This window comes from Elephas maximus, chromosome 4 (genome assembly GCF_024166365.1).
Source record: "Elephas maximus indicus isolate mEleMax1 chromosome 4, mEleMax1 primary haplotype, whole genome shotgun sequence".
Classification (NCBI taxonomy): Eukaryota; Metazoa; Chordata; class Mammalia; order Proboscidea; family Elephantidae; genus Elephas; species Elephas maximus.
Window position 1 is genome coordinate 94335596 of NC_064822.1, and position 27039 is coordinate 94362634.

A 27039-nucleotide genomic window follows, 5' to 3' on the forward strand; every position below is an offset into this window, starting at 1 on the left:
GTTAGCAGCTGAGCTCTTAACCACTGTGCTACCATGGCTCTGGGCTATCTAATCTTTGTCTGAAAAGTGAGCTTTGGGGGTGGCTTCGGTTCTGAGTTAGCAGGGTGTCCAAGGGCCATAGTCTCAAGGGTTCCTCCAGTTTGTGTCTGACCAATTAGTCTGGTCTTTTCTGTGACTCTGAACTTTGTTCTACATTTTTCTCCTGCTCTGCCCTGGAAACTCTATTGTAATCCCTGTCAGATTGGTCAGTAGTGGTAGCTGAGCACCATCTAGTTCTTCTGGGCTCAGGCTGGTGGAGGCTATGGCTGATGTGGTCCTTTGGGCTAATATTTTGCTTCTATCTTTCATTTTCTTCATTTTCCTTTGCTCTGGATGGGATGGGACCAAAAGAAGTATCTTAGATGGCCACCTGCAAGCTTTTAAGACCCCAGATGCTAACTACCAAAGTAGGACATAGAACATTGTCTTTATGAACTATGCTATGCCAATTGACCTACATGTCCTCTGAGACTATAATCCCCAGCCCCCAGGCCCAGTAACTCAGTTCCTCAAGGTATTTGGATGCGTCTAGGAAACTTCCATGATTTTGCCTTGGTCATGTTGTACTGACTTCCCCTGCATTGTGTGTTGTGGTTACGAGGGTAGGGAGGAATGAGGAGGGCAAATTCCTAACTAGACAGTAGACAAGTGTCAACTTTGGTGAAGGGAAAGACAACCACATTCTTATTTGTTGTCTTCTCAATGAGCTCTCATTACCTAGCCATGATTCTTGTAAAATTTTTTCCCTCGTTGGCACAAAACAAACAAACAAAAAAAAAACCCAAACCCATTGCCATTGAGTCAATTCTGATTCATCATCTAAATCTCCTTCATGGCTTTTTCTATTCAAGTTGCACCTTAAATGTTGGTGCTCCCCAGGGCTCAGTTTAGAACCATACTGGGAGATCTCATCTACTCCAGTGGTTTCAATTGCTATCTACATGCTAAAGATGGTCTAATCTATGTTTCCAGATCAGCTCTCCCTTGAGATACACACCTCCATATCCAACTGCTGGTCATTGTTACTTGGATAACAATTACCAATCTCAGCATGACAAAACTGAATACCTATTATTTTGCACCAGTTTTGCTCCTTCTCCTGTAATCCCTATTTCAGTGAATGGTATGACTAGTGGCTATCAAACCCTGTAGCATGGGGGCTGAACACATCCAAATCCAGTTACTTGCAAGTTCCTTCAATTCTACTCACTGGTGCAAGTGGTTAATGTGCTCACTTGATAGTCAAAAGTTTGGAGGTTCAAGTCTACCAGAGGTATCTTGGAAGAAAGGCCTGGCAACCTACATCCCCCAAATCAACCACTATGTAGCATAGTTCTACTCTAAAACACATGGGTGCCCATCAGTTGGAACTGACTCAACAGCAACTGATGACATGTCTTATATTCTTCTCATTCTTCTTCATTCCCATTATGTAAGTCCAGGCCTTGCTTCAGGCAGGGATCAGTCTGTTTACAAGTAACAGAATGCCATTCAAACCTAGCCTAAGAAAAATAAAGGCGTCTACAACAAGGCATAGGATCGAAAGGCTGAAAATACTGCTGAGTGTGGCAAGGGATCGAAACCAGGGACTGGAGTCTCCTGCTCAGCCCCTGGGTTCATGTGGTATCTTGTTGCTGCTTCTCTCTGGCTCTATGCATCCTTTTTCCTTCTTTCACTTCAAGATCTTCCTTTGCTTTTTGTTCACAGTTTGCCACCATAAACTCAGAATACTTCTAAAGTTCAAGCATACACAATAAGATTGACTGTAATTGTTCTAATTCCTAGTTCTGAAAAGAGAAAATCAAAATAAATGTACTCTAGCCCAAGTAACTGAGGCCAGAGGCTGGATAACACTTTAGGAGAAGATGCATATTAGACTTTTCTGCTTTAAATCTCACCTCCTTATACCGCTCCCTGTTAGCTTTCTAAAACAAAATCAAATCATGTTTCTTCTTTACTTAAAATCATTTAATGGCTCCCCACAGCTTTCAGTGAAGTTCAAAGCCTAAAGACTTTTATGGACTGACTTTTTTCCATCTCTACACTGCCTCATGTTCAGCCACTTCCCCACACGCTCTGCCTCTTGCAATATGGAACTTCCTGTAGCTCTAACCATGATTAACGCCAATCTAAGCCTCAGTCCCTTCACACATGCCATTCTTCCTGGCTGAAATACCCAACTTATCCCTACAGGACGTCTAAACCCAGACCATCTGTCTGAACCTAAGGGCTAATTTAGATAATCCTCCTCTGGGCTTCTATAGGACTTTAAGCAGACTTTTGTCATAACTGCTATGATGCTTTACTATTGTGGCAGATCTCTTTGTCTATTTTCCCCCAAAGCCCATGAGTTCCTTGGAGGATGGACTAAATTATATTGAATTGTGTATCACTAGACTCCTGAAGGATACTTGGTGCCTACATGTTTAAAGAGTAAATTAAGAAATGGACAGTTCAAATATTTTATAATTGTCTACCTGGCATTAAACTGAGCTTGTGTTACTCTCAAACTCACACATAATTTTAGGGGCAAGGTTCTGCTTTATTGACACAGCATGCATAGTGCGTGGGGCACATCCTGGGGTTTCATGCTGCTATTTCCACTCATTAACAGAATCTCCATTTGTTTTCCTTACCTTCCTACAAAACACATGAGTCAGAGTTAAGAAAGGGCAGGCAAGGAAATTCTGTTTTCATATTACCAAAGATGTCCCAGGGAACACAAAACCTTAGTTGCTGATACTTTATAAACCATGCAGATGAACTTTCGCTAATTATCATGGGACCTTAAATTCACATCTGATTCAGAAAACATTTACCAAAAGGATTTGACAATCTCCTGATGTAAACTACAAGCCATGCTGCATGAGGTATGCTCACCTACAGATAGATGTCCCATCTCCTAAGGTGGCATTATTAGCTCTTGTCACCCAAAGGTCATTGTGGTCTTTTCTCTCTGACTTAAACTGAAGATGAAAAGAAAGGCTCTAATACTGAATTGGCACCCCCACAACAATAAGTGAGGAGGCACTATTATGATTCTTATACTTTGCAAATACAGCCGCACAGGAAAGAAGGGTATTGTAACAATTTTGTGTCTAGAGAGGATGTCTCAAATCCTGAACTGGTGGGTGTAGGCCAAAGAGGATGGAGTGAATTGTAGAATGGCTCTGCTTCTCTCAAATGCCCTGGAATTTCTAAACTGCAATATACAGTGTGCAGAAGGAGAGTTAGTAACATGGACTGAGTCCTTCCCATAGGACCTGAATCATATATGCTATCTCACGTCACTACCTTAAGAGGTATTATTATTCCTGATTTTCAGATCACTGAGGCTTTAACGGAAACCCTGCTGGCATAGTGGTTAAGAGTTCAGCTGCTAACCAAAAGGCTGGCAGTTCAAATCCACTAGATGCTCCTTGGAAACTCTATGGGGCAGTTCTACTCTGTCTTATACAGTCGCTATGAGTTGGAACGACTCAATGGCAACGGGACTGTTTTTTTTTTTTTTTTTTTTTTAGACTTTAACAGGTTAAGTAGCTTATCTGAGTTTGAGCAACTAAGCAAATGTGGTGGATTTGGATTCAAATCCAGATCTAACACCAAAGGTTATGTTAGTAATTGATGTACCATATTTCTGCCCAGAAAATGACTCTACGATATTAAAATTCAAAAATCCTTTATATTTGTACCCTTTGCTTCCCAGGCAGAATTAATCACTCATTTTTCTGCATTCCCATAGCATATTACTTTGATTTTTATAAAGCTGCACTGTAATTATCTGTATGTCTATCGTTTGTAAATCTTTGAATTTCTAACAATATAGTAAATGTTGACTGAAAGTATGAATAAATGAATAATATAGTTTTAAGATTCCTGGGACAAAAAAAAGGACAAAAATATTAGTAACTTATATGAAGAAAACAAAAGATTATACTATTTAAGAGAATACATTCTATTTATCATAAATTTCACCTTTTCCTGCTTAGTTTCCATAAAAGGTACTAGGAAAATTCACATCCATACTGTATAAACTTATTTTCTACATATTAGAAGACACGGGACTTTTAATAGATGCTCTTGATGCCCTGCCCCAGATGCCCCTGGCCCGTGACTTGCAGCTGTCATGGAAATTTCCTGTGAATCTGACATTTTCTACTTCAACTTCCTGTGTCTCTACTTCTCAGAGAGCTCTAGCATTATGGGAGATTACTCAAGGAAGTCTGGAAGGATTTCACATCCATAGAGGCAACCCTCACATTGAAGGACTGGGGATGGTGGATAAATACCCCTGGAATAATTCTGAAGCACATTTTATACTATTCCTGAGTGTACTCAGCAGAATTGAGCCCTGGTTGCTTACTATGATAACCTGCTTATCCATGGACACTTTACTGTCTTTTCTCCCTTCCCTACACCCTCACTCATGCTTCTTGGTACCACCCCCAAATACTCTGCATCTAAATCCTTGTCTTAGTCTTTGTCTGTTTTGGGGGTAACCCAAAATAAGGTAGGTATACAACATATACATAGGGATGGAAAGTGATTAAGAATATTCTGATGGTTCCTCTATAAAGCCAATTAGTCCAGAGCCTTATATGATGAGGATGTCTTCTTTTGTATGGTTTTAGACTCCAGACGTAGGAAGTGTATCCTTTCCCTTGCACATCCCTGTGCATACTGGAGTGGGGAGGTTAGTGAGGTTCACAGGGCTTGAGCCTGCCTTTTCACCGTTACAGAAGCCAAGGAAAGTTCTCTCGTATCAAGTTATAAGTCTGCAATAGCATCTTGGGACAAAAAGGCATTATCAACTTCACCAAGATTCTCCTTCTTAAAAAACATGCTTGAGATATAAAAAAGCTGTCAACATTTAAGAAGCTAAGCATTGAGGGCAATAATCAACACATGATAAGCATTTAATAAATCTTCCCCAAATTATGTTGAACAAAATACATATTTCTTTTTAGACCAAAATCAATCTCCTGCAGTCTTCATCTAAGAAAAATTACTGTTTCAAATGCAACTGTTTTAGCTTCTGCTTCTATTTTAAACTCCATTTTCTTTCATTCAAATTTATATTAAAAGTCCATCTATCTCACGTGATAGATAATTAAACAGACCAAAAGCAATTAACTGGCATGCCTGAAGTCCTATGGAGGAGACATCTTGAAACCAATTCTCCTGATTCCTGGTTCAATATTCTTCCTATCATATTATACTTATCTTTCATGGAGTGAACCATGCATCCTAACATTTTCCCATTTATTCGATGACTTTCATCCAATGAACACAAATGACTACAAATACTTGTCTTGAAATATTACGATGAGATAAGCTTATTATCCTCTCAATAGTTTTTTGAATTATATTCAGAGCCCTACTAAGGAAGCAAAGATTGAGGAAGGCTCACTTTAGTGAGCTGCCTGTTGAGGATCTCAGACAGAGCAAATGCTAGCTCAGATTTACAACAGGAGAAGGTATAATCCGTTATTTTTTTCTGTCTAATTTCTGGCCACCTTTATTTTTCTCTACATTTACCACCATCTGGCCATGCCTGCTTATTGTGCCATATTTCCTCGTTGAATGGCATTTTTTTTTTTTTATTCCAGGAGAGCTTGTTGAGGATAAAATATGAAAATGGAACAGCTCCAGAAAATTGCACTTACAAAATTAAATTAATTAAATATGATTAACCAATATAAATGACTCATTCAGCATCAGGCTAGCTTGTCCAGGAATGCTAGATCATGGTATAAAGCAAAGGCCTTAACTAGGTACCAGAAGATTTAAGAATTTAATGGGTTTTATGATTCTTGAGATAGATGAAATTTTATTAGCACACAAATAGATATTTCAGACTTTTATCCTTGGAGAGTATTACATTCCACAAACTTTGACTACTTACCTCACTTTATCTCAAAATAAGCTTTATATAGCCAGCTGTGGACATTCCAGTTTTTCTAAGATTAAAGGGTAGCCCAAGTGGTCTTGAGTCAGAAAATCAGGGCTCCAGCCTCAGCTAAAACTTATTACTTGTGTGACCATGGACAAGTCACCTAAACTCTTTAAGCCTTAGCTTCCTTAGCTAGACAGCTGACAAAAGAACAGCCCTGCCTATCTGACAGAATTTTTATGAAGATCAAGAGAGATAATGTCCATAAAAATGTTTTATACTGTTATATACAAAAAGCAGCAAAAATATTTGTAATTGTCATGGCAATAATAATATCATCAGAGGATTTCAAAAGTGTATTAGCCTACTACTTTTTTTCCTTGTCTGTTAATATTAATTAAGTGATTCAGTACCTGCCTATAATAGCACTTGCATTTAATGCTCAATAAATGCTAGCTATTAACATCATTGTTGTTAGGTGTCATCGAGTCAATTTTGACTCATAGTGGTTCCATGTGACAGAGTAGGACTGCGCCATAGGGTTTTCTAGGCTGGGATCTTTACAGGAGCAGATCATCAGTTCTTTCTCCTGTGGAGCCACTGGGTATGTTCAAACCATCAACCTTTTCGTTACCAGCCAAGCACTTAACTGCAGTGCCAACAGGGCTCCTTGGTGGTACCATAGAGGGCATATTTTCCAAAGGCCTTAACTATCTCTTGTAAACACAATGGAAGGATTGATTTCCTAGGGATTAAGATAAAGCAAGAATGATCAACCCAATGAGGATTAATATGATTTCCAACTTCCCCTCTTCTCCCTACTTTGAGTCAGTTAAAAAGATAAGAGTAAGAAGAACTGAAACTGGGAACACTACTTTGGAAAGAACAGTGGTTTAAAAGTAGAGGACTCATATATAATATCCAAGAGAAGACATTTTATTCCTCTACAATCTTCTTTACCTCAAGCTGACTCAAAAGCCTAAAATTCTAGACTTCCTTCTCCTCTTTATTATTGATTTACTGTGTAACCTTAAAGTGAGTCACTTAACCACTTGGTCTTCCCAGGTAAAAATCTGATGCCTTTCATCTGTCCAAGATGGTCCAATTATCTGTTTATCAAAAAACATCAAACTATAGCTTATCATAAGCTCCTCAAAAAGAAGCAGGACGCTATGAAACTCACATAAAGCCTGGTGTTTTAACTCTATTTATCTGTCTACCTACCTACAAGACACAAACACATAAGCATGTGGGAGTGTGTGCACATGAGTCAGAATGAACTTGTTAGCAACTAATAACAACAATAATAATAATGTGGGAAGGGTTCATTTGTTAATAGTTACAAGATAAAATTTCTTAGATGAAAACAGAATAATTATTAATATTACAAATATTTTATTAGTCTTTGAGATACAGTGCAATAGCCCTAACACTATTTTTAATCAGGAAAGCTAGTATGCCATTGGCTCTATTCTCTCTATCCTACAAATACAGGAAAATGATCTATTTAGGTGTATGCTTAAAATTATTAAGTCATATTAGAAAAATTGCTTCCTCTTTAAAATTAAATGTAGTACCTGAAGTATGTGGTATTTTTAAGAACTTAAAAGTCCTCTGTTCAACAGGGTAGAGGATGATAAGGTATCAGGTTAGAATATAAAGAAACATGAGTTATCTTACAAATTAAAGACATTTAGATAAAAAAAAAATACATGCTAGAGGAAGATAAAATAAAATGTTCCAAAGAGAAAATCTATTTTCTTGACTGAGATATGATATTAAATAGGTCAAGGCATCCTTTATTAAATAAAGGATTCTATGAGGGGGATGAAAAAAAACTAAACATAGTAAGGTTATATAATGCACCCATGATGCTGATTACACTTTCAAGATTTTCCTATATAATCTTTCTATGAATCTTGCTTGGTGAAAAACAGAATTCAAAATATCTCGTATTTCAAGTTCACCCAGGTATTAGAGTGAAAGATGGGATTTGTAAAAACATATTTCAACTTCTATACATTATTAGGTTTGGGTTGTGAATATATAAGAGCAATGCCTATTCTATTCACACTTTCAAGGCAAGAAGCTGGAAAGAGCCAGACTAAAATTTTATAGTGGTTATACATAAAGAAATATCCACGTAAGTACAGAACTCTGAGTTAACAAAATAATATTTTTAAAAATAAGGAGATATTAATATATTTCCTACTCAAATATAAAAAAAAAGGTTCTAATTAGGGATGATTTTAAAGTAGAAAAATTTATGACAGAGTTTATAGAATTGTAAGAATGGAAAAAGACACATACACACATATATTTATATGAATATAGAATAAAAACAAAAAAACCAGACCCATTGTCATCGAGTCAATTTCCAACTCACAGTAACACTAAAGGACAGAGTAGAACTGCCCCATAGGGTTTCCAAGGAATGGCTGGTGGATTCGAAATGCTGACCTTTTGGTTAGCAGCCGAACTCTTAACCACTGAGCCAGATAGAAGAAAATACATAAGAGTTCTAGACAAGTTCTCATTTTCCATCTAGATAAAGAAGAGTAGAGCATTCTATCATAATGATATCTAATGTGCTTAAAATATGAACATCTGCAATTATGAATAACCGTTAGTTACATACCATAGTTACATACAATAGGTATAGTGGCTGCAACAATGAGCTCAAGCATAGCAATGTGTGAGGGTGGTGCAGGATTGGGCAGTGTTTCATTCTGTTGTACACAGGGCCATAATGAGTTGTAACTGACTCAATGGCACCTAACAACAACATAGGTATCATGTTATTTAAGTGTTTAATCTTTTAACATCTAGGCATTAATATATCATATGAATTTCTTCAAGGTGTTGAACAGCTGTTTTGTATCTCATAGGCACAGTCTAACTATCATTTATTTACCTTATTTTATTTCTCATGTCCCCAATTAGATTAATACTCAACCACAAGCAAAGGATCTATGATAACACCACCTGTATCAGTTACAGTTTATGATAAGCAACTATTATGAATCATAGGGAATATCATATGCTCATATTACTTAATTTCACTATACAAAGATTGAGGATTGAGAGAAATGATTGCTTTGTTAAAATTTGAAAACATCAATCAGCACATTTTATACTAATATCACAAATGGATTTTGACAGTCATTTCAACTAGGAATACAAGGTTCTCAGCCAATAACAATCAGAGTTGGTTCCGTTTGTACTCCCTGTTATAAGGGAACAAAAAAAAGCATTCTTTATCTTCTATGCTTAATGTTTGAAAGCCTTTTAAACTTGTCAAAATTAAATGCTTAAAAAAAAAAGTAGAAGAAACAAAAATTTCCAGAAATAGGAGATATTTTACATTAGGTTGATAAAGTAAAAAATTTCCACAGGGTTACTGCTGCATTGTGTTGTTTGAAAGGCTGGTGCTAAGTTTGCTTGCAATACCATAGTATCACCACACCAAGGAAAGTCAACACATCTTAGAATAGAGTCATGATGTGCCACATACAGGAAACAAACTATTAAAAAATGCTGAGACCTTAATAGAACTGATAAAGGTGAGGGAATAAAAGACCTTATGTACTATAGGAATGGAGAAGAGAACAAAATATTAAAAACGTGTTCTTGAAAGTTACAGTCTAACAGGGACTATGATGAAAGTCAAAATCACAAAGGGTGTGGATGTATTTAAAATACAGTTTCTTAACAAATCTTGATTTCCCCAAATTAAAGAGACACACCAACTTAGAATTAAATTATAAAATATGCATTAAACTTACAGAAACACAGAGAAATTAAAGAAAAAGAAAAGAAGGTCCCCAAAACAGGATTTGGTGGTGCAGTGATTAAGCATTTCACTGCTAACCAAAACGTCAGCAGTTTGAATCCACCAGCCACTCCTTAGAAACCCTATGGGGCAGTTCAACTCTGTCCTATACAGTCGCTATTGACAGTAACGGGTTTTATTCTGATAAAGGTGGGATATTATATCCGTAGGAAAATACTGACATATTCAATAAGTTGTACTAAAAATTGGCTAGAAAAAATCAGTTAACAGTTCTCATGATGATCATTAAAATGTACTGAGATAGATTACATAAAAATTAAGTTATAATCATGTAAGAAAAATACAAATAAATATTAATATGCTCTTGAGATAGGATTTTCTGAGAATTAAACTCAAGGGAGAAACCAAAAAGCAAAAAAGTTCATATAACAATGAAAACTCTTAGTGGCCACACGAACAGATATACACACACCCATGTTCACTGCAGCACTGTTTACAATAGCAAAAAGATGGAAGCAACTGAGGTGCCCATCAACAGATGAATGGATAAATAAATTATGGTATACTTACATAATGGAATACTATGCAATGATTAAGAACAACGATGAGTCTGTGAAACATAACATAAAGGAGTCTAGAAGGCATTACGCTGAGTGAAATTACTCAGCTGCAAAACGATAAATATTGTATGAGACCACTATTATAAGAACTCAAGAAAAAGTTTAAACACAAAAGAAAATATTCTTTGATGGTTACGAGGGTGGTGGGGAGTGAAGGAGGGAGAGGGGTATTCACTAATTAGAGAGTAGACAAGAAATATTTTAAGTGGAGGGAAAGACAACACACAATACAGGAGAGGTCAGCACAACTGGACTAAACCAAAAGCTAAGAAGTTTCCTGAATACAACTGAAAGTTTTGAAGGCCAGAGTAGCAGGTACAGCGGTCTGGGAATCATGGTTGCAGGGGACATCTAGTTCAACTGGCATAACGAAACACATTAAGAAAACGTTCTGCATTCCACTTTGGTGAGTGGAGTCTGGGGTCTTAAACGCTGGCATACGACCATCTAAGATGCATTAATTAGTCTCAACCCACCTGGAGCAAAGGAGAATGAAAAACACCAAAGATACAAGGTAAATATGAGCCCAAGAGACAGAAAGGGCCACATAAACCAGAGACTACATCAGCCTGAGACCAGAAGAACTAGATGGTGCCTGGTACCACAAATGACTTCCCTGACAGGGAACACAACAGAGAATCCCTGAGGATGCTGGAAAACAGTTGAATGCAGACCTCAAATTCTCCTAAAAAGACCAGACTTAATGGTCTGACTGAGACCAGAGGGACCCCAGAGGTCATGGTCCCCAGACCCTCTGTTAGCCCAAGACTAGAACCATTTCCAACTCTTCAGATACGGATTGGACTGGACTATAAGACAGTAAATCATACTGGTGAGGAGTGAGCTTCTTGGCTCAAGTAGACACATGAGACTATGTGGGCAGCTCCTGTCTGGAGGCGAGATGAAAAGGCAGAGGGAGACTGAAGCTGATTGGTCACAGGGAAGACAGGGTAGAGAGGAGGAGTGTGCTGTCTCATTAGGGAGGGCAGCAGCTATGAGTACATACCAAGGTATGTATAACTTTTTGTATGAGCCTGACTTGATTTGTAAACTTTCACTTACAGCACGATAAATTAAATAAATAAAAAAAACTCTTAGGGGCAAAGATACACCATAAAGTAAGTTATGAGCCCTACAAAAAGTGAGAAATAGAAAAAGTGTATAACCAAATCACATAAATGGGGTGATGCAGCTGGACTTGGGAAATGTCATATCTGGGAGGTGGAATAGAAAGTTTCAGGATTTATTCATTTTTTTGTCTCTTTTCCCGTATCTCTTTTCTCTGTGTTCTACTTTATTCTTTGAGTGTTTTCCAGTCCTACCATGCCTGATGAGGCTTCCAGGTTTTATTTTTACTTGTTTATTTTTTGGTGTTCTAAAAATCTCTGAGAACCACAACTGTCCCCAATTAGGTTGTTATCAGTTAAACTGTGTATTGTGGCAGCAGAGTGAATTGGCTCAGGTTGAGTTACATGCCCACCCCTCTGAGAAAAACCAAAGAAAAAACCAGACCTGTCGCTGATGAGTCGATTCCAATTCACAGGGACTGTATAGGACAGAGTACAACTACCCCATAGGGTTTCTAAGGAGAGCCTGGTGGATTAAAATGGCTGACCTTTTGGTTAGCAGCCATAGCTCTTAACCACTACACCATCAGGGCTTCCAAAGAGGTGTGAAATCAGGGACTGGCAATCTGTCATCAAAACCATATGAACAGGGCTCTGGAGCCCTGACCCTTTGGATTCTTCCATTCACATGTTATGTGACCTTGGGCAAGTTTTAAAATCATATTGTACCTCATCGTTCCCCTGTAAAATGGGAATACCATAACAGTATCTATCCCAAAATGGGGGCATTGGTGGTTTACTGGTAGAATTCTTCTCTTCCATGGGGGAGATCTGGGTTCAATTCCCAGCGAATGCACGTCATGCGTGCCACTATCCATCTGTCAGTGGAGGCTTGCATGTTGTTATGATGCTCAACAGGTTTTAGCAGAGCTTCCAGACTAAGATGGACTAGGAAGAAAGGCCTGGTGATCTACTTCTGAAGAATCAGCCAATGAAAACCCAATAGATCACAACAGTCCAATCCTGTTGTGCACGGATCACCACGAGTCAGGGACCTACTCAAGGGCCGCTAACAACAACAAGCAGTTGTTATCTTTCAGGGATGTATTTGTATCTAATAAGGCAAGATTAAAAACACAGAAATTTGAATAAGGAAAGTTTAATATACATAATTATAATCTGTAACACGGTTTGGAGTTATGAGGCATTGACTAGTAAGAAATGAAAAGAATTCTAAAGAATATAGGTACAACAGATAAAAGGAGCAGCCTCTACCCTTGGGGCTGCCAGAAGTGAGTTGAGCACTCAAAGAAGAGGACCCTCAGAGCTGGGATTTAGATCTGTTGAAGAGTGCTTGCCCAGAGGTCACTTAATGACAGAGAAGTCTCTGATGGAATTTGCTGGAAATTTGTCCTCTAGAAGTTGCTAGAAATTTGTCCTCTAGAAATTGCTGGAAATTTTCCCTCTAATGTATTCATGAAGCACTCTGCTGGGAAACTGCCTAAGGGGACGTCAGGGGAAGGTACTGGCCACTGTGTACTGCTGGCCTCTGCACACGATAGGAGCCTGGTGCTGGTGAAGCTGTGCATGCATAAATCTGGTACTGAAGAAATTGCCCATGTTATAGCAGCTGGGCACTAGGGAAGGTACATACATTGCAGGAGCCTGAGCAGTACCAGAAACAGGAAGCAAGACCCTTTTCCTCTTGCAATGTCTCTCTAGTGCCTTCTCTCTCTCTCTCTCTATACATACATATATATGTGGTTTCTCTCTCTAAACATATATATACATATATATATATACTATATTTAAAGCATTAAATTCTATTTTCATGGTGAAGGCAAGGAAGGGTAAATCTGGAGTTAAGTGGCAATAAATTGATACTTAAGATTCTTTCTATTGCAAAAAAATTTTCAATTATTAGCTAATTTCATGTTTTTTGTTCAAAAACAGGAACTTAGCTCTTCCTTTATTTCCATAAATATCACTGTTATCAAAGTACAAATATACCAAAATATGTGCATAATAGTCACAATATTAAGTACACTGTTCAGAAATAGTGGTTGCTCAAAAAATATTGATTTATTGCCTTGACATGGTTATAGCAACGTGTAGCTTCCACTTCAGGAAGATTATGATCCATGTTAATATCTTGGGAAATTTCACCTTGATGCTACAAATAATAAGGTCTAACACTTTTGAGCTGTGAGGCTTCTGGGTATTCTTTCCTCCAAACTGGGTAGAGAGCATATGTCACCTGGCAAACGTTTCCCAAGAGTGGAAAATAGAATAGATAAATATAGAATGAAATGATAAGGTCTTGACTCATAGGAACTTTCAAAGGGTTCTGGGGAATTAAAATAGGGCATTAAAATTACTAGGACAAAGAGGTATTTACTTGCACTGTATAATTTTTGACTATTTCTCCTTCCATTTATAATTATTTCTTACTAAGGGTCATTAGGTCCTAATCATTATTTTAAAACATCATTTTAACCAACTCACTCTTCTCATATTAAAACTAACTCATCATATCACAGATAATTTTTGAAAGAATGTATAAGTGGCTTACAGGTAAAATTTAATTTTATATAATTTATATTTTTATAACAAATAATTTTAACCAACAGGTAATGGGGTGGAGTGGAAACTTCTAAGATGTAGCAGTTTTTCATCCAACAGCCAGTTTCTCTGAAAAATTCATGAATTTTCTCCAATCTGCATTTTATTACCTAGAATCTGATCAAGTCTATTCTGTAGAGAACTAGGAATGTCCTTATAGCCCTTATCACAACTTAAAATTATATATTTGACTGTGAGTTGATTTAATGTGTTTCTACCAGCCTGTATATTCTGTGAGGCCTGGGACCATGTGACATTTACTTCTGTATATCTAGTACATAATAGGCCCTTATTGAATGAATAAAACGAGGTAGAGCCCCTACCATTCACCCCACTCCACTCTCTAACAGGGTAGTCCAGAGCTACAGTGGACAAACACTATTTAGGGGGTTTACTCTGAAAACTAGAAGAGAAGGGACATTTCTATGTTCCCCGATCATCTCACTCAACTTCCTCCCCTCCACTCTGCTCTCAGTGTCATAAACATATTTCTATTAACGTCCTTATCACATTGCATTGTAACTGACTGTCCCCAGAGGAAATGAACTAGGTACCTATGTGCCCATAATCTGGCAATGCCAGGCGATTCCCTTTAAATTTCCAATCAGCATCAAGAATGGGTTTATGAAAATGATACATTAGCTCAGAATGCAAGTAAGTATTGGATGACAAAAAGCAGAAACTGTATGAAGTCAATACAGTCAATAATGACAACAAACAAAATAAATCACCTCTTTCTAGTTGTAGAGTAATACAATTAAAAAAATTATGTGAGTTAGTATACCTGAAAAGAATCCTATAGATTTAATAATAACAAATCACCAAAGAAGCCAAAAAGAAATACATACATGATGGTGTTAATGCCTGATAGTTGTTGGAACATTTGGAGGCCACAACCCACAATTAAAGCTCGGCGAGTTGGGGGGTAACTCAGCATTCTGCAGATCACAGGTCCCGCTTTTAAAAAGGAAAAAAGAAAAAAAAGGACATATTATTTTCAGCTTACACAGTCATTATTCCCATCAGGATAAATTTCCCAAAGCTCTGTGAAATCAACATGACTGGGCATTTTTAAATAGAACAAATATATTTTCACAGAAATCTGGACACAGTGTATTTTTTTAAACAGACTTAATTAAACTGTAGGTTTAAACCGTAAAGGCAACAAGAAAGAATTCAAGGTAAAGCAATTTGTGGGTACTATGAAGATCTACGGAAACCCTAACGGCATAGTGGTTAAGTGCTACAGCTGCTAATCAAAAGGTCAGGAGTTCAAATCTACGAGGCACTATTTGGAAACTCTAGGGGGCAGCTCTACTCTGTCCTGTAGCATCGCTGTGAGTCAGAATTGACTCGATGGCAATGGGTTTTTTAGGAAGATCTACATAATTGTAACTGTCGGAATTATTCTTCCTTAAATCCCTATGAGCTATACTTATTAAGCATGCTCTTTATTCTTTCACTTCCTTGACAATTAATTATTATTTAAAACTCATTCCATGTGGGACTACTTACAAAGTTACTGGCAAATTTGCTTTATTAAACCAAAAGAACAGCATTCATTAAAAACAAAGAAGAAACAAAGTTCATTCAAATCTATTTGACTAAATGTAAGGAATTTGAGCAGGTTATCAGACCTGGTAATGGCTACAATGAACAAAATAGATAAATGTTTTAGATTAAGACTGTATAATTTACTGCTTTTAATGTTTCAATAATATTAATAAAAATCACCAAAAGGGTAAAAAAGAAAAGAAATGAGTACATATAAGAAGTGTATATATGGTTATTTCTAAACTTTGGGTGGAGCTCTGGTGGTATAGTGGTTAAGAGATCAGCTGCTAACCAAAAGGTCAGCAGTTCAAATCCACCAGCCACTCCTTGGATTCCCTATGGGGCAGTTCTACTCTGTCCTACAGGGTCACTATGAGTAGGAACCGATTTGACGGCACCTAACAACAACAAACTGGATAGTTCCCTAAGAGGTATTAAACGATCTTTCAAAAAATAAAAGGGCCTTTCAAATGAGACATATTCTTTGGTCTTTATGTCAGAACTCTGGATAAATTCTGGAAAGCTGTAAATCTGGACCACTGAGGCATTAAATAAGGTAACTAGCCTTACTAATACCTGTTATCTGAGCATAATTACTAAAAATGCCCCTTCTAGTCTCAGAAGTACTCCAATTTGGACAACATAACGTCATCTTAGCTTTAAAGAGGCATACCATATTGTGTCCTTATGGGCCAGAGCTGAACTTCAGAAGCCACAGTATTTCTACTGTTAGAAGAGATGGCTCTGGGACCACCACAACACTAATTACTTAATTAGAAGCATTTTTCCTGGAGGTCAAGTTTTGTTAATAAACCCAGAACAAAGTCAAGAAATTAAAATCTGGGAAAGTTTCAACACTTCTGGAAATCTAATATCCCAGTTCAAGGCAACAGAACAGAATGTGCTGTTGTTTCAGTAATAAAAGTTAACGAGATGTCAAGCCAGGCATTAATTAGAATTGAACACTTTAGGGGTGCAGATATTCTATCTCTACATAGTTATGATTAAAATCACATGAAGATGTGATTTACTGCAATTTGTATGTCTCTAAATGACAAAACAGAACACAGATGAACTCAGACAAGAGTAGATGGCCATTCAAAGCTAAGGCCAGTGACAACCCATTTAGAAAGCAGGCTGAGAGTAATATAAATGTTAAATTGCCTTAGATTCAAGTAAGCAGTATTAAAACCTAATCTAATAGAAAGATCCTGTGAAATGGGTAGATTTTGGAGCTTTACTGTGACAACATTAAAATATATCTGGGTCAGTTGCCTGAAAGATGGGCAGCCTTATCTGTAAATATATCAAAACCAAACCCACTGCCATTGAGTTGATTCCAACTCATAGTGACTCCACAGGACAGAGCAGAAGTACCCCGTAGGGTTTCCAAGGAGTGGCTGGTGGATTCGAGTTGCTGAACTTTTGGCTAGCAGCCGAGCTCTTAACTGCTGCATCACCAGGGCTCCCCTGTAAATACAGGTATAAAAAAAAGAGCCACGAAATAAAGAACACACATGGCATCATACAGACATCTACTTTTTCCCATAAATCAGAACTTTATAAAAATAAAAGATTACCATCCACCTTGTGAAATTTTCAAGTTCACTCAATTTAAGCAGCATGAATCATTTACAAAGAGAAACAAAAACAAAACAATCAAATCCCCCTTCTCAGCTTTTAGTAATCTCAACAGATGAGAAACTAGCCTTTCTTCCTATAAGAAATCTATTATCAATCCTTGGACAGATGCTTCTTCTTCTACTATTAAACTATATCATGATTTGATAGATGGATTGAGTAATACTTTTTTGGAGGGCAGATAAATAAAGAGAAAATTATAGCAAATTAGGATGAAAGTTTGACTTGCCTAAATATAAAGAGATAAGCTAGTACATAAACATCACACATTTCCTAGTTTTTTTAAACCTGGATTTTGTTCTTACTCTTGGTTTGAAATTCCTGATAAAAACATACAATGCTGGTCCATTTATTAAGCTGGAATTTTTCTAACAGATAAATTTTGGTCACAGCAGCTGCACATCTGATTATGTATAAACAAAATTAAAGAATTTCCTTTCATTAAAACCATAAACTAAGCTTTATTAGGCAGTAAAACTGACTTAACAAAAGAAAATCATCATTAATCTTTATATCACAGAAGCTATGAGGCAGAAGAAAAAAATCAAATATATTAATTGGTTGAATGTTCATAAGTGAATATTTAAAATGTCATACTGTACTTATTACATTTCTTCTGCAATTAAAATATTTTATCTATGCAATGTTTTATGCTTAATTTTTTTTGATTAGTTGTGTCTTTCAAACATAAAAATCCCCACACAACAAAAACTAAAACACGTACAGAACCCAAAGTACACTGGAAATCAAGAACTCAAAATACAACACATAAGAAAGACAATAAATGCAGGAATCCAAAATGGATTCATCTTTTCCTTCATTCTTGACACCTCATACTCTTAAATTGCTAAATAACCTTCATAATGGTTGTCTAGGTGTGTCAGGGCCTCTGGTAGCAGGGATGCAAAAGAAAGTCCCACAAGCGTAATCATTCCTGCAGACAGGTTGTCTGTACACTTACAGAAGGTTGCCCATATACAATTAAAAAAGCGCCAGAATACATTTTGTATAAAATCCAAGCTCCTGACTTCTACTTCCAGTCAAGATGGAGTAATAGTTGCCAGACTTACCATCCTACACGAAACAATTAAAAAAAATACAAAGATATATGACACAATAGTTCTCAAGATATTGGATAGCAGGCAATGAAAGATAGTGATCTCTGAAATTTGAGAAACAAATGAGATGAATGCTATAACTCTCAGCTCAATGCCTCAAGAAAAGTTTTCAGGCTGTAGCACAGGGAGTAGGAACCCAGGCTGACCCTGGTGATGTCCTTGAGTTGAAAAGACACAGATCAGAAGCCAGGGATGCCAAAATGGTAAGAGTTCACAGAGCAGAGAACTGGAGAGTGATGTCCAGAGAGAAAACTCTGGTGAACTTCAGAGTCCTCTTAGTATTCAGCTGAGTACAGGTCAGTGCAGGGGAAAAAGTCACAGGAGAGGATTAGAGAAAACAATGCAAGGAGCTCACATAGGGTTAGGAATCAACTGGAGTGAAAAACCTGAAGTAGCAGAGTATGAAGCAAGGGTGTAAATTTAGTCCTAGGTTAAACACTGTTAGGGTATCATCTAAAAAAGCTTAAAACTGATTCCAAATAACTGAATAGCATCCCAGAACAATTCCTAATAATTAGATAAAATATCTGGCATCCAATAAAAGATTTACTAGGCATGCAAACAGGTAGCAAAATGTAACCTATAATAAGGGGATAAATGTATCAATAACCTACTATTTCTAGTTACAGTTGTTTCAGTTTTTGATTCTTCTGTTGTGAAGCTCTCATTAAGTTAATAAACATTTAGGATTGTTATATGCTATTTAATAAACAGTTAGGATTGTTATATGCTATTTAATTCATTAATTGTGGATTTATGTATTTCTAGTTACAGTTACAGTTGTTTCAGTTTTTGATTCTTGTGTTGTGAAGCTCTCATTAAGTTAATAAACATTTAGGATTGTTATATGCTATTTAATGCATTAATAAATGTTTATTAACTTAATGAGAGCTTCACAACACAAGAATCAAAAACTGAAACAACTGTAACTAGAAATACATAAATCCACAATTATACCAATATCAGAAATGAGGGAGGTGAAATCAATAATAGATGATACAGATACTAAAAGAATAGTAAGTATTACAAACAAATTCATGCCAATACTAGATGTAACAAATTTTCTAAAAGACTCAATCTTCTGAAATCTCACTCAAGAAATAGCCTTAATAGCCAGTCCTATAATGTTTTTTTTTAAATGTGCTTGTAGTTAAAAACTGAATTCAAGCCAACTCAATGGTATCTAACGACAACAGTTAAAAACTTTCCCACAGAGAAAATTACAAGTACAAATGGCTTGATTGGTGAATTTTTCCAGATATTTGAGGAAGAGATACCACCTATTCTACACAAACTCTTACAAAAAACTAAAAAAAAAAAAAAAGGCAAATACTTTCCAACTTATTCTATGAGGACAACATTACTCTGGCAACAAAGCAAGTCATTACAAGAAATCAATTCCAGTTACAAAAAAAAAAAAAAAAACCTCAATATTCTTCACAAACCAAAAACCAAACCCACTGCTGTCAAGCTGATTCCAGCTCACAGCAACCCTATAGGACAGAGCAGAACTGCCTCCAAGGCTGTAAATCTTTAGGGAAGCAGACTGCCACATCTTTCTCCCAGAGTGGCTGGTGGGTTTGAGCTACCAACATTTTGGTTAGCAGCAAGCACTTTAGTCACTATGCCACCAGGGATCTTTTATTCTTCATAAAGATAGAGGCAAAAATGATAGCAAATTAAATTAAACAATGCACAAAAAAGCAAAATATTTCATGACCAACTGAGGTTTACCCCAGGAATACAAGGTTGGTTCAACATTCAAAAGTGTGAATTTGATTCATCATACTAATAGAACGATCATCTCAGTAGATGCAGAAAAAACCTTTGACAAAATACAACATCAATTTATAATAAACACTCTCAGAAAACTGAGGGTAGAAGGGAACTTCCACCATCTAATAAAGGATAGCTACAAAAATCCATAGCTCACATGACACTTAATGGTTAAAATTTTAATGCTTTCCTCCTAAGATCAGGATCCAGGTAAAGATGTCCACTCTCACCATTTCTACTCAATATCATTCTGGAGGTTCTAGCCAGTGCAATAGACAAAAAAATAAAGAAGAAGGAAAAAAAAAAAAAAAGCCTCCAGATTGGAAAGAAAGAAATAGAAATGTGTTTATAGACGGACAACATGATTACCCACATAGAAAATTTTATGGAATCTTCAAAAAAGCTATAAGGACTAATAGTGAGTTCAGTGAGATTGAAGGAAAGCCAATATAAAAAGTCAACTGTATTTCCATATCCTACCAATGAATAATCAGAAACTGAAATTAAAAACATACTTTTAAAATTAACATTTAAATAATATGCAAAAAAAAAAAGAAAAGAAATACCTAGGAATAAATCTGACAGAAGATATGCAAGCCCTATACACAACTACCGAATAGTGCTGTGAGAAATTAAAGCAGACCTACCTAAATGGAGAGATATATCTTGTGTATGAATCAGAATATTCAATATTGTTAAAATGTTTATTTCTCCCAAACTGATCTATAGATTTAATGCAATCTTAATCAAAAGCTCAAGAGGTTTTATTTTATTTTTTATAAGAATAATTGATAAATTGATTCTAAAAGCAATATGGAGATGAAAGTATCTAGAACAGCCAAAACAACTTTGAAAACACAGAACAAAGTTCTTTATGAACTTATACTCCATGACTTAAAAGACATTATAGTAAGTGTGATATTGGCATCAAGATAGACAAATCAATGGAACAGAGTAAAGTCTAGAAATAATATATAAGCATATGGATAGCAAGACTGTGTCTTACATACTTTAGACGTATTATCAAGAGGGATCAGTTCCTGGAGAAGGACATCATGCTTGGCAGAGTACAGGGTCGGGGAAAAAAGGAAGACCCTCAACGAGGTGGACTGACACAGCGGCTCCAACAATGAGCTCAAGCATAACAACGATTGTAAGGATGACGCAGGACCAGGCAGTGTTTCCTTCTGTTGCGTATAGGGTCGCTATGAGTCGGAACCGACTCAACAGCACCTAACAACAACATATATGTATGCATGTGACAAAGGTACAAAAACAATTTAGTGGAGAAAAGATAGTCTTTTTAATAATGGTGGTCGAACAATCTGATATCCATATTTAAAAACATTGAACTTATATCCACAGTTTGCACCATATACAAGTTATCTCAAAATGGATCACTGACCTAATATAAAACTTAAAACTATAAAATCTTTTGTGACTTTGAGTTATGCAAATAATTTTTAGATTTAGCACCAAAAGTACGATCCATAAAAAATAATAAATTAGACTTCACTCAATTATTTCTGCTCTTCAAAAGACATTGTTAAGATAATGAAAAGGCAAGTAACTGGCTGGAAGAAATTATTTGTCAATCGCATATACCTGATGAAGTATTTGTATCCAGAATACATACAGAACTTTTGTATATCAATAAGAAAAAAACAAAATAACACCAGTTTTTAAATGGACAAAAAATTTAAACAGATACTTCAAAGAAATCATACAGTTGGCAAGTAAACACATGAAAAGAGGCTCAACATCATTACCCAGACAAACCCATTGCTGATGAGTTGATTCTGACTCACAGTGACCCTACAGGACAGAGCAGAGCTACCCATGCGGTTTCCAAGAATTCAAACTGCCGACCTTTTGGTTACCAGCTGAACTCAACTCTTAACCGCTGTGCCACCAGGGCTCCTCGACATCATTAGTCATTAGAAAAAGCCAAATTAAACCACAGTTAGATACCACTACACATCTATTAAAATGGCCAAAATTAAGAAATCTGACCTATCAAGTGTCGGTGAGGATGCGGACTAACTGGAATTCTCATATATGATGCTGAGTATAAAACAGTACAATCATTTTGGAAAACAGTTTGGCAGTTTCTTTAAGAAGTTAAACATATATCGACCATATGACCCAACCATTTCACTACTATACAAAAAAAACAACCCGCTGCCATCGAGTCAATTCTGACTCTAGTCACAAAAAAGACAACGTATTTCCATACAAAGACTTGTACACAAATGTTCATGGCAGCTTTATCTGTAAGAGTCCAAACTGGAAACAATCCAAATTGCACAAACAGGTGAATAGACTAACAGATCATGGTATATCCATAAATAGATCGCTTCTAAGCAATAAAAAAGAATGACCTTTTTTACAACACGTTAACCCCAGTGGCGTAGTAGTTAAGAGCTATGGCTGCTAACCAAAACGTTGGCAGTTCGAATCCACCAGGCGCTCCTTGGAAACTGTGGGGCAGTTCTACTCTGTCCTATAGCGTCGCTATGAGTCAGAATCTACTCAACAGTAATGGGTTTGGGTTTTTTTATTTACAACATGAATAAATCTCAAATTAATTATGCTGAGCAAAAGACACAAAGAGAGAATATATACTGTATGATTCAATTTATTTAAAATTCTAAAAAATGTAATATGATCTTTCATGACAGAAAGCAGACCAGTGATTGCCTGTGGGTGGGAGAATGAAGGAGAGAGAGAGGGATTACAAAGAAGCACAAAGAAACTTTTTTTTGGGGGGGGTGGAGATGAATGTTTTCACTATCTTGTCTTTGGTGATGGTTTCATGGGTGTATACTTATTTCGAAACTCATCAAATTATACACTTTAAGTATGTTCAGTTTGTCGTATTTAAATTATACCTCAATAGAGTTGCCAAAAACAAAACAAAGCAAAACAAAAAAATTCCTTCACAAATAAAAAGAGACTTGGAATGTTAGGAGGTCTGACGTGGTAAGCCGGATGGGAAGGGAAACATTAGGTCATTCAAAGACCATGGCTTTCACTTTAACAAGAGCACAATGAGGTTAGTAATTCAAACCAACAATAATATTTGATTAAACTGGACTGATAAAGTCTCCTGCCCCAAGAAGTGAGGGCTGCCAAGGGTGCAGAACCCTTTAAATTTCTTCAGGGTTTCCTTGCTCTTACCTTTCCCCTTCTTTTAGTTTTATTTTATATGGATTTTACTGTACACTGGAGAAAAATTAGGAAGGAAAAAGAACACTTTATGACTAACGAATTACAAAATGTAGACTGTGGGAGGCTTTCCACCCCTGGCAGTCTTCACAGACTAAAATTCTTTGCTATAAGTAAAGATACCTCTGTGGAGAAAGCAGGGCCTCCTTGGGAGCAAAATAATCATTGCTCAGCTTCAAATATTACTCTTCCCACTTTCCAATTTAGGGCTGCGATCAAGCACAGCAAGATCCCCCAATACCAGGGTCCTCTCCTGAAAGCAGCCTGAGAAAGCTATCTGCAGACCGTGCATGCCTTCAGGAAGAGAGGAAGTGGGCTGGCCACAGTCACAGTGACACCAAAAGACAAAAGAGTAACGAGAGCCTAAAGGTTTTTTGTCTCCCCTCACCCTCCCCTACAAGCCAAGGGAAGGCTGATACCCTGATATCTAGCTATTAAAAAAGCTATTAACCAGCACGTTTTGGGGGCATAGCTTATTTCTAAATATTTTCTCAATCACCAAGAGTGTTAGGGATTTGCTCAAATTTCAAATAAATTTCTAACATCTCAATAGTTCCTCATGCTTTGTGATCCATTTTTGATCATTCTAAGAGTCCTACCAAGTAAGGAAGAACAGGTTTTCTATCCTCATTTTAGAAATGAGGAAACTAAGCAGAGAGGGATTAGATAAAAGTCCCAAGGTGACAAACCATTAAGTGTAAAGTTAGGACTTGAGCTAATTCTTCTTCGTGCCAAAACTGTCAAGAAATTTTATATGTATATTTTAATGAAGGTGGTTTTTCTTATCATAAAAGGACACCAACAATTTATGAAAAAGATGAGTAACAAAACACGAAGTTGAAGCACTTTCGAGCTATATAGGAATAAAACATTGTGCTCCTTATAACTCTGATCCCTCAACCTCTAGCTCAAGTACATACAAAACAAATCATTTCCCACCCAAAACTTGTTCTTTACCCTACATTACCTAATTTCACAGTAACTCAGGATCAAAGCTGTAGCTTTTGAGTATTGCCCCTTCCTAACATCCCATATCCAAATTTTAGTTAAAATTAATGTATATGTGCCTCACTGCTTTCCACAAAACATCAGAAGGATTTCTGCTGTTTTTGCATCCGAGCCCTGTCTGCCTGCCCACTTCTCCACTGCATAGCTGGGCTTTCATCCATCTCCTCAGTGAGACAGGGCCTGGCAGGGGAAAGTACTCACCTAGACCAGGGTCAAATACCAGTTCCCCTTACCAGCTGTGGGATCTGGAGCTTGTTATTTAACCTTTCCAAGCCTCCATTTTCCCTTCAGTAAAAGAGGGATACAGTGAAGTACTTACTCTTGTGAGGATTATGGATAATAAGGTTCCTGGCATACACAACACAGTGATTAACTAGTAGTGATTATTGTTATTGCCACTGTCCCTTGGTAATGCAAAGGTTAAAGAGCCCGGCTGCTAACCAAAAGGTTGGAGGTTTGAGCCCACTGAGAGGCATGTTGGAAGAAAGGCCTAGCTATCCATTTCTGAAAAATCAGCCACTGAGAACATTATGGAGCACAGTTCTACTCTGACACACATGGGGTTGCCATGAGTCAGAGTTGACGTGACAGTAACTGATTCACCGCTATCATCATTTATTTGGACGAAGCCTCACATATGGCCTCTGCATCTCCAGCTTCTAACAGATTCAATCTAGCCTCTCCACACTGCTGCCACTTCTGTCTACTAGACCACACCGCTAATCACTTAACTTGTTGCTGTTGTTAGGCGCCTTTGAGTAGGCTCCAACTCATTGCGATCCTATGTCAACAGAATGAAACACTGCCTTGTCCTATGCCATTCTCACAATCATTGTTATGCTTGAGCCCATTTTTGCAGCCACTGTGTCAATCCAGTGACTTCACGCTCCTTCCCCAGCCTAGCTTTTAAGATTTACTTCACACTACTTCCTCTCCATTAGGCAATGCTTCAACAAACCTTGGGTAACTGATTTTACTCAAAGAAGCCCCATATTTTCCTATCTGTCTCCATTCACAGTGTTCCTTCTTCTTGGGATGCTATCCTTCCAATTTACATGTGAATGTATCCTTCCTATCTTACAAGATCCAGTTTATAATCTACCTGGTCTTTGAGGTCACCTCTGCTCCCAAAGAAGATATTTTGACATCTGAATCAAGGTGTCAGTTTCATGCCTCTCTTATGCTCTCACTGCTGGCTAATTTGTTTTGAGGGTTATATAGCTGATATCTCTTCCATACTGGATTATGACCACCTGTGATGTGGGGTAAATGGTTCAGGTTTTCTCTTTGTTTCATCATTCTACCTCCCATAGTACTTAGCCCAGGGTCATGCAAATGGAAGACAAATATTTGTTTAATGTATATGAGGAAGAAAAGAAGGAAGTACAGGAGGATGGAGAAAGAGATGGCAGTACAAATAACGGTTACTGAGAACTCATGGCTGAAGCAATTTGAGTACATCCCAAATTGCTAAACAATGTTGCGATTAATTATAAACTACCGCTAAGATCCTGAGCACACCATGCTGTTTTCCTCTTCAATATGCAGCAGATGATATTTGTGCTTACAAGCTAGTGCTTGGCACATGTTGTCTGGGAGAATGGACTGATGCTATTGATAAATTCAACCCCATGTGCTTCAATCATTCCTTCACTGTCTGGCATTTATGCCAATACATTCTGAAATCCTTCAAGGCAATCAATTTGCCAAGACGTTGTGAAGCACTCGTTGTCTACAGATGCATGAGGGCCCGTATGCAATGACAATGTTCATCTAGTCATTATTACTCCTGATTGCCAAACTAAAGACTTTTCTCTCCTCATAAGGGGAGATGATGAGAGTGCTTAATACTACTAAAATACTTTTTGTTTCCCAAAAACCTTGCTTTGTTATTATCAAGAACTATTTACAAACTCTAAAATATTTCCTTTGTCAAAGATCTCTACATAAATGAAAGCAGCCAAAAAAATCCATCTTAGCCTAGCAATTCTCAAATGAGAGATCTTTGAACTTAATAGTCATGGGAGTATGGTTTGTTGCTGAGGAAAAACAAATTAAGAATTACTGCCCTAGAAAAACTTTTTTGAGCAAAGGGAGAGACCTCTATTTTATTTACTTATTTTTAAATTTCTCATTCAAAATTTATACACATATTGTTTTGCGACATTGGTTGCAATCCCCACAATGTGAAAGCATGCTCCCCCTTACCATCTTGGTTTCCCTGTGTCCATTCCTCCAGTTCCTGTCCCTTCCTGCCTTCTCATCTTGCTTTTGACCAGGAGTTGTCCATTTGGTCTTATATACTTGATTGAACTAAGAAGCACATTCCTCACGTGTGTTAATTTTTGTTTTATATGTCTGCCTAATCTTTGTCTGAAAAGCAGGCTTTGGGAGTGGTTTCAGTTCTGAGTTAGCAGAGTGTCTGGGGGCCAAAATCTCAGGGGTTCCTCTAATCTCTGTCAGACCAGTAAGCCTGGTCTTTTTTGTGAAGTTGAATTCTGTTCTGCATTTTTCTCCCATTCTGTCCGGGACACTCTGCTGTGATCCCTGTCTGAGAAGTAGGTGGTGGTAGACAGGTACTATCTAGTTCTGGACTCACAGTGGTGGAGCCTCTGGTTCATGTGGTTCTTCAGTCCTTTGGGCTAATATTTCCCTTGTATCTTTGGTTTTCTTCATTCCC

At 37.1% G+C, this 27039-nt stretch overlaps 1 protein-coding gene across 1 annotated transcript in view; it reads right to left on the minus strand.

The window, feature by feature from the left end:
- The window catches only part of SLC2A13 (solute carrier family 2 member 13), a 380110-nt gene that overhangs the window by 186116 nt on the left and 166955 nt on the right, over positions 1–27039 (minus strand). The window contains exon 4 of the mRNA XM_049882832.1: positions 14883–14991. Coding sequence (XP_049738789.1) covers positions 14883–14991 — 109 coding nt within the window. The remainder of the gene's footprint in view (positions 1–14882; positions 14992–27039) is intronic.